At 35.5% G+C, this 16,152-nt stretch overlaps 2 protein-coding genes across 6 annotated transcripts; both read right to left on the reverse strand.

Annotated features, from left to right (window-relative positions):
* Positions 1–855: 855 nt before the first annotated feature.
* Positions 856–6,045, reverse strand: LOC7468777 (tubby-like F-box protein 8). 4 transcript variants are annotated; one of them, XM_052450463.1, is made up of 6 exons: positions 5,615–6,045; positions 5,433–5,520; positions 4,239–4,591; positions 3,896–3,983; positions 2,826–2,958; positions 856–1,863 (listed from the first exon to the last, which is right to left on the reverse strand). In XM_052450463.1, the coding sequence occupies exons 3-6, from the start codon at positions 4,584–4,586 to the stop codon at positions 1,158–1,160; spliced, it is 1,275 nt and encodes a 424-aa protein (XP_052306423.1). In that variant the 5' UTR covers positions 4,587–4,591; positions 5,433–5,520; positions 5,615–6,045; the 3' UTR covers positions 856–1,157. The 4 variants fall into 4 exon arrangements, with proteins under 4 accessions (XP_052306423.1, XP_024450931.1, XP_052306424.1 ...); XM_024595163.2 differs by having other exon boundaries at positions 4,239–4,697; positions 5,615–6,044; XM_052450464.1 differs by having other exon boundaries at positions 5,433–6,045.
* Positions 6,046–11,819: 5,774 nt separating this feature from the next.
* LOC7467818 (WAT1-related protein At1g43650) lies at positions 11,820–15,026 on the reverse strand. Of its 2 annotated transcripts, XM_002302143.4 has the most exons (7): positions 14,699–15,026; positions 14,500–14,562; positions 14,273–14,389; positions 13,932–14,184; positions 13,625–13,783; positions 12,429–12,580; positions 11,820–12,214 (listed from the first exon to the last, which is right to left on the reverse strand). In XM_002302143.4, exons 1-7 carry the CDS (start codon positions 14,899–14,901, stop codon positions 12,067–12,069), a joined length of 1,095 nt encoding a protein of 364 aa, XP_002302179.1. In that variant the 5' UTR covers positions 14,902–15,026; the 3' UTR covers positions 11,820–12,066. The 2 variants fall into 2 exon arrangements, with proteins under 2 accessions (XP_002302179.1, XP_052306245.1); XM_052450285.1 differs by lacking the exon at positions 12,429–12,580.
* Between the last annotated feature and the right edge of the window lie 1,126 nt (positions 15,027–16,152).

Here is a 16,152-nt window from a genome sequence, read left to right on the forward strand (position 1 = left end):
ACCAGGAAGCTTATTAAAACCGCAGTCCAATTATGGTTGGTTTAAAAATATAGTTGTAAACATGTTAAACTCGGTTTAGAAACTAATTTGAAAGAGTTGGAATCATTGAATTACTATATCAACTTATTTATTAAGACCTCATTTTGTTTTTTCTCTTTTATATAATTTTTTTAATATTAATATGAGTCATAATTAGATTTAGGGAGTCAATCAAATCATAAATCAAATTAACTAAATTAACCAGGTTTTATTAAGTCAATTGTCATGAGCCAGGATTTCGGTCTCGAGTTCGACCTGCCAGGCTTAACATACCATACTGATCTATTCAACTGCTAGGTATTTGTCGTCGTGTACAGCCAAATGGATGTCCGTGAAGCTACAATAGCAGAAAAGCAGGCAGGTTGTCCGTTTCCGGGACAAATTGCTAGTCTCATCCATTTAACTTGAGTTTTCAGGACGAATATCAGTCGCCACCGCACAGTATGGGTAAAAAGGCTGGCAGGCAGCCGAAAGTACAGATGTGGTTCTCGCGTACCCTGGTTCGGGCAAAGAAAGACACCGGCAAGTGACAAATTTAACCATCATTTACTAGCTGCAGTTTGCGGTGGTAGCAGCCAGCCCTTACAAAAGCAGCTGCTGCTCGGAGCTGGTACACTACGCCACTATCTGGCTCGTCGCCTGGCCATGTTAGCCTAACCCTAACTGCTCGTTTCATTTGGCGGAGAACAGTGTTTCAGTACTGGGCATTGATGAGCTTTAATTCATGGAACTTCATTTAATTCCATTATAAATGCAGTACATAAATTTGGGTGACCAAGATACCCTAGCATCTCATCCCAGAATGCATGCCCTCGATAGTCGAATTCCTTTGATGATTAGACATGTTCAAACATATTTTTTTTGTCATATTACAACAGAGTTTAACAATAGCAGACAGAAACATGATGGAATCATTCAAAGCAGACCAATCCAACTGAAACAAAGAGAAGGGTGACAAAGGAAAGACCCCTCCAATGAGAGCAGACGTTCTGCACTTTCCAGTCGACTAGGACTTGTGTACAGTGACTGCATACAACAACTACAACCACCATCCTAGAAAGCCCTAAAAGAGATACCTTACCAATTAAATGTTCTATAGTTGATACCATTTTCTTTTTTTATTCACAAGCCAATTTAGTGTCAAAGCTGCTCAAGCAGATTGCAAAAGCCTGAAATGCAGACAAAGGATACCGGTAATCCATGGTGAACATATCCTTGCCAACCTTACCAAATTGAAGAATGATCTTGTCATGATCAGACTGAGCAGGCTGTGATGGTGTTGGTGCACCAGCAGCAGGTTGTGTTGCAGCGATAAGCTGGAAATTCTTGACTGAGGCAACTGTCACTCTCCCACGGAAATTCAGGCACCAACACTGCAACTGTTCGTGCCATCTTGGGGCCTTGTTTCGGAGAACAAGTGGTCTCTCCTTTCCCTCTTCATCTTCTTCTCGAGGACCAACAATGTCAGAAAAACGTGAACTGCTAAACTCAGTTGAATTGTCAATTGATTTAGAAAAGGAAATGCTCCTAAAAGAGTCTTCAAGGCAGCGTGGGAGGAGCTCAGGCTGGCCTGGGACAGAACCACCTGGCTCAAGGGACAACGCAGGGATTGAGTGCATGGTGCAGTGCATCCTCCGTGGACCCCTGGTGCCAAGCACATTCAGCTCATATGTAACCTGAGCAATGTTATAGCTGCCTGTAGGGACCTTTGGAGAAACCTTCTTTGAGTAGAACCTGCGGCTTCGACCAGGTGGTGCAAGCTGAGCATTGTTGTATGGAGGCTGTGTGTCATAAATTATGAACTTTGTACCCAAAAAATTTGACCTGAAACAAAAACAATTAGCATCTCAAACACATCTTCTGACACAACAAAAAATTGCAAACCAACTATCTCATCTAAGTTCATCTGACATCAGCAATCACATATCAATGTTCCAACAGTGCAGTCATTGCAAAACTCGCCATAAAGATATCCATAGAATGGAAGCGTTAAAAACACCACCTTGAATGCCTAACAAGCCCTTGCATATGACTCACATCACGCAATTAATATCAACCATCAAAAACACACTACCATGACCTCCTAAGAACAGTACAAGTTCACAACTCTTCATCTTGAAAATCATTGACCAAGCTATAGCAGTAAATGATACATGAAAAACCATCACCAGCACCATTACATCCTTCTGGCATCAGAAGAGAAAACAAGCATCACACCTTCAAATGAAGAAACAGAGCTCTAACCAGACTAGATAAAAACTACCACCCTAATTTGTAACCTAGTTCCAGTTACTTATGCGAGGACAGAAGAATGACATTGCTAATTTTATAATACCATATAAATATTTAGTCCACACAGCTAGAATGCGGGACACAAACACTAACTCCTATAACATAAACACATAGTATATTTCAATTAAAATAATGAAAAGTTTTCAGATATATATATATATATATAAAGGTTTGGATCACATGACTGGGCAACAAGTACACCTTGTCTAGTAGATAATGAGAGGTAGTCATTAATGATATACTATATCAGCTCTTGAGGGATTGCTATGCTTGAATGAAGAGAGCTTGGAACCCATGAATTGTTTTTTTAGTTACAAAGGAGAGGTTCAAACTCTAGATCTCCCAAGGTAGGGGGACACTTGTGCCAACTGAGCTACAGCTCATTGGCACTCATATGAAATGTTTAGGTATATTCAGTCTTCATGTCAGAAAAGGAAATTGTCCCAAGTTCAGGACTTCAGCAAGTAAATATTGGTCATGAAATCAACTCTCACCTCAGTTTTCCAATATATGTGCTACTTGATCTTGATACATTATCTGCATCCATAGAGATAACATACTCCGTGCATGCAGTTCTCCGTTTGCGTTTTGCAGACAGAAGAAATTTCCCATTTTCAACAAGCAAAGCTGCATAGGCATGTCACTAATCACCAACATATTCGTATTGTATAGGACAATATAGAAAATTGGGAAAACTGTAGAAAAATATCATCTTTAGGAACTGATAACTTGGATTGAATATGAAATAACTGGTAAAAGAGAAAAGAAAAAAGAAACTATCCAAGAAAGCTCAAAGGGATGTTTACAACAGCATTCACAGTGGACATAGCTTCCAAAAGATATGAGATTCACAAGAAGTTTGTTGAACAGCTATTTCAAGGAACAAACTCATTCGTATCCATTAAGATAGAAATGTGCTTCCCAGGAAGACCTAATTGCATCTTTTGGCAATAAGAAACTTCCTTTTCAAAAGATCAAAGTGCGAGTTACATGCACAAACTCATCGTAAATAAGAGCAACTGGTCATTCCATAAAAAACTTTCAGAGATGTAAGACACGTTTAACAGAGATAATACACAATGATATTACTTTGTCACAAACATTCAATTAAGAAGATTTACAATGTGCTTGAACACATAATTACAGTGAGCTCTTGGACATGTATATATGAGTGTCAGTGAGTGCGAGCCTGTGTGTGTGTGTGTGTGTGAGAGAGAGAGAGAGAGAGAGAGAGAGAGAGAGTAGACATCAAATGCACATCAGAAAACATTTGGATTGCTGATAAAACTTGCAACAACCATGCCGGTTTCTTCCCGATATAGAAAATAAAATACTAAAAAACAGAAAGAACCATCCTTCTAGCTGGTCAATTTGGAAAACTGCACGAAACATAATATTCATTCTCAGGAAGAATAAACAGCAGAGCTATGCATTACAGCAGAGAAATACTTTGATGAAAAGAAACTGGAGACAGTAAATTATCCATTTACATTGGCATTAGAAATAAAGCAGGTCCTACAAAAATAAGTGACAATCAGCGAAAATGTCAGTGAAAGAAGCTCACCAGGGCTAAGGCAAAGGAAAAGATGGTAAGTTAAGTTTGATTTGTCCCTCTTTATGAAGCACTGGATAGTTCCATCCCTGGACCCTGGCTGTAAATGGATAACAAAAGAGAATTTTATCAATTATCATTTTGAAACATACAAAATCCTTTCTTGATGCCAATAAATATTTACATCCACGAGTTAACGCTCAGGTGAACGTCTTGCAGATATGGAAACCTATTACATGCACTGAACATTATAAAAATTTCTTCAAATATTGATAAGAGATAAAGATAATGGAATGGAAGTTCAACCCAAAAGTTTATTATAGACAGGAAAAAAAAAAGCAAGCAAGGATCTCACCTGCTTTAGGGAAACTGGGAAAGTGATCTTCCCACTGAACTCTGGACTTCTAACAATTTCTTTACACATTTCCCTCCAAGCCCTGCACACGGAAGCACAAGCAACAACATGCTTGCGAGATGGCCATGTGCTCTCGCTAGCCTCCAACCTCTTGATCACATCCTGTAGTAACTCAGGAGGAAGACCAGCCCAACGACTATTCTGGATGACCACAGGCTGGTCTTGCAACTCACAAGCTGAGCCATGAGATTTCCCTCTGAGATGACCTGGCAGCCTCACCTCAAAACTCCGCCTTGACAAACTCCCAAACCCATCCCTCATGTCACGAACTATACTTCGGAATGACATTTTATCTAATACACTTGCAGACTTAAGTTAATATTCACTTCAATGTGGTTGCATAAAATATATTTACACTCCAGTCTATGAATGACCACAAACCATAGCACGCGTGCAGAACTGCAAAGCAACAAAAACTGTTTTACATTCCAGCTATAACAGCAATGCATATCACCAAAAAAGGATGGAAAAAGAAGACAGACAAGGGAAAAGCACAAAGCAAGTTAAGCAGATTCCTATAAAAGAAAAGACTCACCAAAAGCACCTAAACTACCAGACATCTTTTCCGGGTTTTAAACTAATCTTTAAATCAAAATTGCAATCGGTTCGAATTTAATTTACTATTCATGACACTCTTGCACACATTAAGAATCTCATAAAAAGGAAGCAAACCCATTTTCCAATTAATTCATATTCTAACCTTCTGCATTATGAAAAATTCTTCAAATAAAGAATCTTATAAGAAAAGAGTGAACCATAACTCCAACACCATATTTATATATATAAAAAACCCTTCAACCGGGTCTTAAGCTTAGTTCAACCATTTTTTCTTGGTTAAGTTCTTCTAGATATTATCTACAACAAGAACCAAGTCTCAACCCAAGCTTCTAAAGTTTATCTGCTGAAAAAAAAAAACAGAAAATATTCTTAAAAAACAAATGATAGAAAAAAAAATACTATAGTTTATCAGTTTATCGAATATTTTGCAATACGCTGAGGAATGATGTCTTTAACTTCTTAGCTTCATCCTTTTGTCTTAATTTGTTTTATAAATATGAAATGAATATTATAGGACTGAAATTCTAACGTGTCTGAACTGACGCTAGACATTTCAGTTGAAAAAAAAAATCTAACCTTTTATACCACAATCAAGTATCCATTCTTCCACTTTTCATCTTCATCTTCACCGATCAGCAAAGATCAGGACTTTTTCACACAAACTCTGCAACAGAAACAACCCTTTAACCTCACCCCTTCACCAAATTTCCAAATGTTTAAATCATAAAAAAAAGTTCAAAATTCAACAATCCACTAACCTAAAAAGTTAAAAAATCACAGCAAAAAAAAAATTGACTATCCCAACCCTTCACCAGCTATAAAGACAGGAAGAGGAAATGGGTCCTAATAATTCCTGTCAAAGACTCGGAATTTGGACTTTTATTGGGGACTTTAACAAGAAACAAACAGAAAAATCTCCGAATCTAAGAAACAGATCTTGGAGAAGAAAAGGAGACAGAGAAGTAGAAGTGCAGGCTGTGGAGCATGATAGCTCACTGCTCTTCCACTTCTGTGTCAGATCCTTCGCTTTACAACACGTTCTCTCTCCATCTATCTTGTTTCTCTCTCTAGGGCGGACCTGAAATTTGATTAAATGAAGTTCACAAGAACTTGCGTAAAAAACAGAGTTGGCTTCACTATTCTTTTTATAATGTTTCCTCGTTGTTGAATGTTGAGGAGCACCTTTATTTGATTTAGCTCTGTATATTATTTGTATAATGCTGTGGCTTTTTTTCTTTTGCGAAACTATAGTTTTGGTCCTCGATAACAGTTGACCTTTAGCTTTCGACCAAATCTATTCCTTCGTCCCTGTATTTGTTTAAGGATGTTGATTAGATTCATGTGCTGATGTCTTGGTCAATGCGGCCCAGATGAAATATCAATGAAATTTAACCATGTTATTATATTTCTTTATATGTGCTTTGAAAATATTTTTATATGATGAACAGAGGGATAAGGCATGGATGTCACTTGCTTTATCCAGTTCTTGTTCATCATGCTTGGTGTTTAAAATAATGAATAACAAATAAATCACTAGTTTAGAAAATGAAAGATAAAGCGACGGGAGAATTATTAAAATATATATATCTTTTTTTATTTGATTTTATTTTCTTACAACTAAAAAAATCTAAGCATTTGAAACATAGAAACTTGAAAATAAAATACAATCATGTTTATATGAAATAAATAATTGTCTTTGAGAATGAGAATGGTTGCAAGTTTTATAGACGTATTAATGTAGTTATTGCAAAACCTGTATGCGTAGATTATATATTTTTTTATTTGTATTATTTGCAAGCTATGCTTGATTTTTTATTTATTTTGCTTGCTTGCTACAAAAAAAAGAAGGAAAAAGAAGAGTAATAATTATTTTGGCTCATAATCCTAGAATACATATATATATATATATATTAGCTCTTGAGACATGGTTGGGAGTTTGGAACCCGGGAGAACGGTACCCTGTAACGTAAACTCTCGTAAGGATTTTATTTGCAGCTATGCTTTCAATGCCTGAACGTCTTTGGTGAGCGTTCGTTTTTTTCTGAGAGTTTCTTTTCTTTTTTCAAACAAACCTAATTAGCAGGAAATACATCGTTGAAGAATTCGGATTCTAATTATTTGTTCCAGAACAAACCAGTCCCGTCCGTTATGAACACATTGAAGGCAAACCATTGACATTTGTGGCTGCCTTTTTTGACTTGGAGAGTGTTGGGATCTTGGAGATGACGGATCCGATGAAAACTAGAATCTTTTTACATCTGAAGTGTGAACACATTTGTTTTGCTTTTGAGTCTTGATACAGTCATGGCAAGTATATTTTACCCCCTACGCAACTATCAAAATCCATGCCTTGATATTTGTTTTATTCCCGGCTTGATTTTAGCTTGTTTCACCTATGTTATAGCAGAAAAATACTCTAGATTAACAACTCTATCGATGTTGTTTAAGGTTTTTCTTTTACTGTGATATATATCGTATGCATATTATGGTGAATTCGGATTGGTATAAAAGATTACCCGTCATTTTATATAGCTGAACTGGAAGAAACTAATGATAAATTACCTTGTTTCAAGAATACTTATTGATTCTTATTTTACATGAGAAAATGCATACAGGAAAAGGAGAAAAAAGAGAGGGGGTTACCATTTCTCTACTTGAGATTGCTAGGAAAGTCAGTAATATATACAGCAAATCTCCGAGTGCAAAAAGAATTTATGAATACCAGGAAGTTTTAATGTGTAATTTTTAAGATATATTAAAATATTTTTTTATATTAATACATTAAAATTATTAAAAAATATTAAAAAATTATGAATTCAATGTCTATATTTTCAAAAACAAAATTATATTTAGAGGGTATTTGTAAGTATGGTAGTAATTACTTTTTAAAGTATTTTTCGCTTAGAAATATATCAAAATAATATATTTTTTTAAAAAAATTATTTTTAACATTAATATATCAAAATAATATAAAAATACTAAAAAAATATTAATTTAAAATAAAAAAAATTCTAATCTTTTTAAAATTACTTTTAAAATGTAAAAATAAGTATGCAGTTACTCTTAATGTCATGTCATGGTTTTGTATAAACATGCCTCTATCTTATCCATATATAATAAAAGAATCTGTGCTGAGAAAAAAGATCCCTTCACGAACACAAACTTGCAATACTTAAATAATCAGTAATGTCACTGATGGACCCCTTTAAATCGCCGGCCAAATGATAGGCTGCAGATTGCGTTGAGATCTTATATATACCGGTCACTATTATAAGATCTCTTATTAATCTGTACCTGCAATAGCAGCAATGTTTTACCCGCAACGACATCAGAAACTTGGTATTGTTAGGAAAAAAAATTAAACCAAATACATTAATTCTGCACGCTAGTACTATCACTGGCCAGTAGGAAAACCAGAGTCGGCTGAAATCATATTTTATTTCTGTCATTTTAAAAAAAAGGAGAAAAAGGTTTTTTTATTTGGCAGAAATAAGAATAATAAACCAGACAAGAACTTGTACTAGCGAGATGATCAATCAAGCGAATTGCTGTAAGATTTGCTAGTTATTTTCCTTGCCAAGATGAATGCGCGTCAACTATATAGAGACAAAAAAAAACGAAGCAGTGAATTATCTGACTTTTTTATACAGTGCAAAAGCATGCCATGCTATCGCGACTTGATTAATTCGAGGGGCCACTTTTGTCTTAACAGGATCAAGATCCTAACAAAATCTGGGGACTTGGAGTAAAATAACAGAAGAAATGTTTTTGTATTTTGAGTCTGTCTCATTTCCAATGCCCTTGACTGAAGAAAATAAGTTGATGATTATGGAAGCCTGTTTTAATCACACAGATTATTTATGATTTATGAAGAAAATAAGGTGGAGGTGTCAATTGGGGTCGCCCCAGCGACCCTTATAAGGCAACTTACTCTTTGTGATATCACATGAACAGTTGTAATTATAGATTTGGCCAGACAACTAAATGATAATGATAATAAAGGACAGAGGGAATTTATAGACTGGATAGTGGTGATTAAAAAACTAACACCAATGACGATATGCGATAAACACGAGTGCTTTGCATATGATTTCTGAGAAAAATCCGTGAACCTTATCATAAAAGTCATAGATTGCAGGTTAGGTCGATTTTATCTACAACAAGACTGACACGTGGAATATATTCACACTTGGCAGCAGTTAATTCGAGAAAAGGAAATAAAACAGATGATGGGTAAACTGGCAGGTGACTTGGTAGATGCGATGCCAGGAAGGGGAGACAAAAAAAATATTTAGAAGCGGTGTTGATTGGAGAACAGCGAGTGACAAGTGGATAGAAGTTTAACTAAAATTATGTTATCTTGTGGTAGAAATCTATGCATGAAATCAACCATTATTCATTGCAAGGAAGTGGATTGTATCTTGCCTTTGAAGGAGCTAGTGATATTAATTATGACCCCACAAGTGACGGTGGATGGGGTATTAATTATTAAACTATCATTGGAGTTAAAGTAAGTGTGGCTGTCAAGATTGTAGATTTCTCCATGCCATTCTTCAATCAATGAAGATAAAAAAAAAAAAAAATGAGCACAAAAGCCCTTTAATCATATCTATATTGAATGCTATGACGAGTTGCGTTTTTTCACTTGTGATTGTCGTGGTTAGGCTAAGGAAAGAAAGAAACAAAGCATGCTTATGGCACTTGCTTGTCAATTACACGTTTATGTATCTTTTCGTACTTCGGAATTGATCAATTTAATGATGCTATGTCTTCAAACCTTGCAGCCCGGTCTTGTCCTTGCAGCGTGAAGATATATAGCTCCACATGCATGCAGACATGTAGTAGTTGCGGGGGTTGCATTTCTAGTTCTCAGCATAGAATTTCACTGGCATGGGACTTGCTACATACACAAGAAGATGCGTGCCAATAATGCTGGCTAGCAAGAAGAGTTTGCCTTACTGAGAAAAAATCAAAAAAAAAAAAAACAGGGTAAAAATATTAAAATCTCCGATCCTGAACAAGACAGTTTTGGCTACGAATTTTAACTCTCGAGGATGATTTATGATAGAGTGCTTCGAGTTGTTGCGAGATGCCTTGACTTAAAGTGTTCTGTGATTGGTGGTGGTCCAGATTCATTTAATATATGTTTAATAGAAGATCTGAATTCTAATCACTATATATAATTTAAGAAGAATGGATTATTGGAATCGAGCACAAGTGTTGGTACTTTGTAGCTATCGAATTGCCAAAAGTCTATATGGCTCTTGAATGCCTAATGGAGTTTTTGAAATTCATGCCATTTGGGGTCTACATTGCGTCGAAATGCACTGAAATAGTTATTGACCAGCACGCCCGAGTCGACTTTCTTTTCTTTTCCTTGAAAAAAAAACCCCACTAACAATAGCTATAATTAAATCCAAGCAACTTACATATTTACACAATAAATATGAGAGATATTCACAGATTATTGTTATGATTAAGAGATTTGATATCCAGTAATGACAGGAAATGGGATTATTTGCTGATAGTGGGCAAAACTGGACTTCCTCTGGGTGGCTGCATACTGGTTTCAAGCAATTATGAAGGCTCTGGGATCCAGAGTTGGAGACTATCGATCTTGTTTAATTTATACAGTAAATGAGTAGATAAAGACAATGACTTCAGTTCTAGTTTTCAAAGAAGGTTTAAAGACTAAATTGTTAAGACTAATGCAGATGGGAGTTTGGTAACCGTTGACAAACTTTTTGGTAAGCTGAATTGCTTTTAGGTTCTCCTCTCTTACATTACGTTGGATACATAATGTTTTTGTAAGAATTTTGCTAACTATATTAATAAAAGTAAACTTATTTGTTTTTAGAGTATTATATTTTACTAATTTTATTTTATAGCACCATATTGAAATTTTAGATAATTGGACACAAAGAGTGCTCGCGGGAGGACAAAATGCCCCCATTAATGCCTTTAATTTTTTCTTTTAACATGGTAGACTCTTTTTTTTATGAGATTTTGTCCCACAAACTATTAATTTCTCGTAAAAAAACATAATTTGAAAATTACTGTCCACTTTTCCAAAGAATTTATGTTGGAAAATTAAATAAGGAGGCTTTAATGACGAAAGTTAATCGGTAAAAGAAGCTTTCATGACAAAATTTTGTCGGAAAATATGTAATCGGAGTCCGGCATCAGAGATGGCATTGTGTTTGGCGATGAATTATCATCAGAAAAGGTAGTCAGCTTTCCCGACGAAAGATTTAATTTCGTTGGAAAATTTCTACGAATCCTACCAAGACAATGAAGTTTTCTCGACAAAATGTGGTCGGAAAAGTTTCTCCTGACGAAAATCAGTACGTTTCCTGGCTAAAATCTCCGTCCGTGAGGCCACAGTCTTAATATACATTTATTTCAATCCTATCATCTTACCACAAAAAGTGCATAGCCGATGGATGTCATCAACACAAATCCGAATCCTCCCTGCATGCAAAGATAAATACTTTATTTGTTTGTTTATTTTAAAAGTATTTTTAATAAAAAAATAACTTTTTTAACCTTTTATTTTAAATTAAATTTTGTTGTGATGTTGTTTTGACATGATATAAAAATAAATTTTAAAAAGTAAAAAAATATTATTTTAATATATTTTTAAATAAAAAATATTTTATAAGACAATATATTAAATCAGCTGAGAATAGTATTTGACATTGCCCTCTCTTAAGGATAGGTGGTGGACGTGGAAACCATAATCAAGGACATTCATATCTCGGAATCAGCCCAAAATATTACTGTTCCTCTCTTTTACAAACGTGATTTTCTCAGTCATCATCGCATTGGCAACTTTTTCTCCGACTGCCTCTCCTTTTTTGGCTTGGCCATTGTATTACTTGACAAGGGATTGGCCACTCCAGAGATAAGTGAACATTTCCTATTTAAAACCTCATTTGTTTTAGAAATTGGGCACTGATCCAATAAAATCATCGGAATTACGGGCTACTTTTCTCAGCATAATAAAATATATACGCATGATTGCAAGAAACGAAAAACAGAAAATGAAAAAACAAAAACCGGTATACAAGCCATAAACTCGGTCTTTATAAAGGGAAACTCCAATGGGATGATGATCTTTTCGGATTCAGATGTTTCTGGATCAAAACCTCACCGTGGGAACTGGGAATCCTATGCTTGAAATTCACATGCAACATGAACATCCCATCACTCAGTGACTTGTAATGCACTCCAGAGTGATTTTCTCTTTAGTTTCTGTATTCTGTTCATCTGTTGTTACGCTTTTCCTATCTTCTTCTCTCTTCTTGCCCCATAATACACAATAAAGCCCACCCATCAACAAAACATCCCCACCAGCACTGCCATAAAGAACAAGGACCTTGTCAATTGTCACGGGCTAATCGATATGATCTCATTGCACTCCAATAAGGGGGCAAGAGAGAGAGGGTAACAATCATATAATAAAAAACTTTGATCGTGTCCTGTACTAATTTGTTTGGTAAGGAAATAGTCTCTAGATTATATAAAAAAAACTAAAAATAATAGTGTCCAGAAAAAGTAAAAGGGTTAGACCTTCCCCAATGAAGGGTTTCTTTCCACAAGAATGCTGAGAAAATTGCTGTTATAATCAGTGCCAACGGAGTGAACATTGATGTGAAAAGTGGTCCTTTCTTCTCTATCACCCATACTTGCAGCCAGAAAGAAATTCCAGTGACAATTATACCCTGTGCCATTTTCACTTGATAGTCAGGTTTTTGTGCGTAGCGCATTTTTACACGCGCATATACCATCATTTATGATATGATTGGGAGCAATATTTCAATTGACATCACACCAAATATTGCACCATGATGGGTGATTGAATGCGACATTCTATTCTCAAAAAAAAAAAAAAAAAAGGAAAAACAGAGATAGAAACACATTCCGATATTACTCAGGAGGAAACTGCACAGACATATTTGGAGCAGAATTCTTCGACTTTACATTTCGAAATAACGTAATTGGATATTTGCAGCTGAGAAGAAAGGATCTGATTTGACAGGTTTAGATTTTTATCAAATTGGAGCAGATTGTTGGAGAAAGTAAGAAGCATATCAGGTGGGATATTTGAAACTGGTGAGAAGGCAAAAAAAAAAGGCGGACAATTATTATGAGAAAAGTGTTGAAAAGGTATTTGGTGAAAATTCAGAAGCTACTTCTAAAACTATAATGAAAGTCAGAAGCCAAAAACCATAAACATAGAAACACTTCCAGGTGTTTGAGTATTACTTAACACAAATACTTTATAACCCTAGCTATAACTAACAACTCCAACCATAAATGAAAGCATAGAGTGTTTTTCTAGGTTTTAGTAAAAAAACTTAAAAATTATATATTTACTGTGTTGCACATTGAAACATACTGCTTATGAAGTAGATGTTTTGTAATGGAGGAAGTTGACAAAAATTGGACCACAGGATCTCTAAAGTTTAGGGCATCATTAATATTGCCTAGTGTTTTCCCAGTTTTCAAATCGAATAATATTACTAACGACAAGGTTATTTTGATTTTAACCATATCTAATTAATAGCATGTATCAATAGTATGAACACATCGAACCACAAGGCCCTCTAGTATGCATGCCACATGGTTCTGTCTGGTAAAAAGAAAGATGAGAAAAAATGGAATGTTTAGGGTCGTAGACAAATTTAAATTTATGTTTTTTATCCTTTTCATTTTGTAATTGCCACGATCACGTGTCTTTAAGTTTGATGATGAAATAGACGTACACAGTAGGCAACCGACAGAAGTTTAAGATCCCAGCCGAGCTTCCAGGCTGAAGGGTTCCTCTCTACCGCAATGGCCCAAAAGGCTGACTGTATGCAGCTAAACACGCATTGTAGAGTGGTAAGGCGTAGTTTTGCTGGATATTGCTTGACAATGGGACCCTAATGCCCACAACACCAAGAGTTACAACAGAGAAGAAAAATAAACAGAGTGAAGTACGTAAAAGAAAAGAAGAAGAAAACAGAGAAGTAAGAGACCAAAGGGAGATCATGATAAGAGGATTGAGAGGTTGGATGAACAAGAATTAACCTGCAAAACAAGCCACAGAGACCAAAGCGTATTTGCTGAGATCATGATAAGAGAACCTTTTATCCACTCCTCTCTGGAGCAACAAGTTTTTGATGAATCCTGAACTTGCTTGTGATCATTGGATGGGTACCAATTCATAAAGTTTACGGGAGGCCCCTTAACAAAAGCAAACACTAGCACTCCAGAAACACATATAACAGAACCCAGCACCTTGGCAATTCCATGCAAATGTTTTATGGAAATGCTTTCCATCCTGAAATATTTAAAAATCACATGTTATTGTATCTATGTTTGGCTAAATTATGCACACAAGACTAATTATGATATAGAAAACAGGGTACCTCAATAAGGCTGCCATGACAAATGTAATGGCAGGAATTGTGTTAGTAGTTGCAGCAGCAAATGTTGCAGTGGTATAGCTGATTGCAATATAGTAGAGGTTCAAGCTCATAGTAACTCTGAAAATTTTGTATACATGACTTAGTGGTAATCGGAAGCAGATTTTGTAATACAAGAGTGATAAATAAGACAATCTTCATAGCTAGAAACCAAAATACGAAGTCCATACCCACACAAGGAAACCAAAAAAATCTTGAAAAGTAAGCTCCACGACAGGGGAGCACCCTCCTTTCTGCAGAATCAGCAGAAGACCATGAATAATAATAATAATAATAATAAAGAAAAGAATCAGTTGGGAGGCTATATTTTATTAATTATGAAGTAACTGGGGGAGTGATTCAAGATTAAAGTGTTCATATATAGAAGACCTTTCAAGAAAGAAAGCTAATGGAGCCAAAGAAACCGAGGCGAAAGCTTGGCGATAAACGACAAAGACATGAGAATTCATCCCTTTAGAAATTGCAGCCTTGGAGAACAAAGCCATGCCTGCATACACAAATTGTACAAAGAGCATTGCAACGTAAGGCTTATAGTTCTCCACGGCATTTAGACTACCACGCAAACTCTTCATGGCGCACTATATATCTTTGGTCTGTTTTGGGAGGATTAATTTGGTCTGGGAAGCCCTTCAATATATAGGGAGAAGCGTTGCAGTGGAATCAATCTTTACTTTCATAATTCAAAATTTTCTCTGGATAAATAAAGCAAAAATGTGGGGTTGGCATACAACAGGTTTGTTGTATAGTCCAGATGAACCATGCTAGTGGTCGAGCACGGAGGAGGCTATGCCCCAGACAGCGGGGGCAAAATTACTTGTAATTTACATTTTTGTCCTGATATTTTTAATCATATCCTTAGAGACTTGTGCCATAGAAACCCGAATTTTGCATCTCCCTGAATTATGTGTCATCGATCCGTATGACCTTTCATTTATTATAATTATAACTACAAATTTACCTTTTTGTTTTTTTACCCTTTTTTTTATATTAATTAGCACACCCACTTATAAAATTCTAGCTCCACCCTAGGGAATAATAAGGAAAAAAATAATAAAAAAATAAAGAAAAATGGATAAAACCTCACGCGCGCGCGCACAAAATATATTATTATGAGTTAAACAAATAACAAGATCATCCAAAAACAGTGTTCTTTTGGAATCAAAATTGTTACAAGGCATTTTCTTAATTTATTGAAACTTGCTATATGAGGTCCTATTTTTGTCTTTTAATGGTCATTAATATAAGTTGATTCGTTTTTTTTAAAAAAAAAAGACTACTCAATTCGACTTACGAGCCTCGTTTTATATATGGAGGCTAATTTAGTCTAGTGTTGTATAATTCGATTAATGCATGGAACAATCCAGTTACAGGGCTTGAACCTTGAAACATACAAGGTAGAAACCCAAGTGTACGAGAACAACAAATTGGGCAGGTGGTGTCGTGAAAACATGTTTTTTTTCCCCAGATTGAGCTTAAAAGAGCATCTTAACTTCATCTTTCAGATAACATAAGTAGCTCGGATTCTACGAATGATCAATTCTTTCCCTGCAAACCTCTCATAAAATCTTACTTAAGTGCGTAAATTAAGATAACAAAGCACTCGACTGTGTGTCCTAGAGGGCTATTTTTGGGTTATTTAAAAATATAATAACGATTATTTTTTAAAACACAAAAAAACAGCCTCAAACCGTCAATCTAAAGTAATTAACAAAATCCAGCACTGAGAGTATCATTAATTTATAATCATCGTTTTTTGCTCGGTTTTTGGCTTGATTTTTTAAGTTTGGCTAGGTTTGAGCCTCGATTTTTTTGGCACGCTTCAT

This window comes from Populus trichocarpa, chromosome 2 (assembly GCF_000002775.5).
Source record: "Populus trichocarpa isolate Nisqually-1 chromosome 2, P.trichocarpa_v4.1, whole genome shotgun sequence".
Taxonomy (NCBI): domain Eukaryota; kingdom Viridiplantae; phylum Streptophyta; class Magnoliopsida; order Malpighiales; family Salicaceae; genus Populus; species Populus trichocarpa.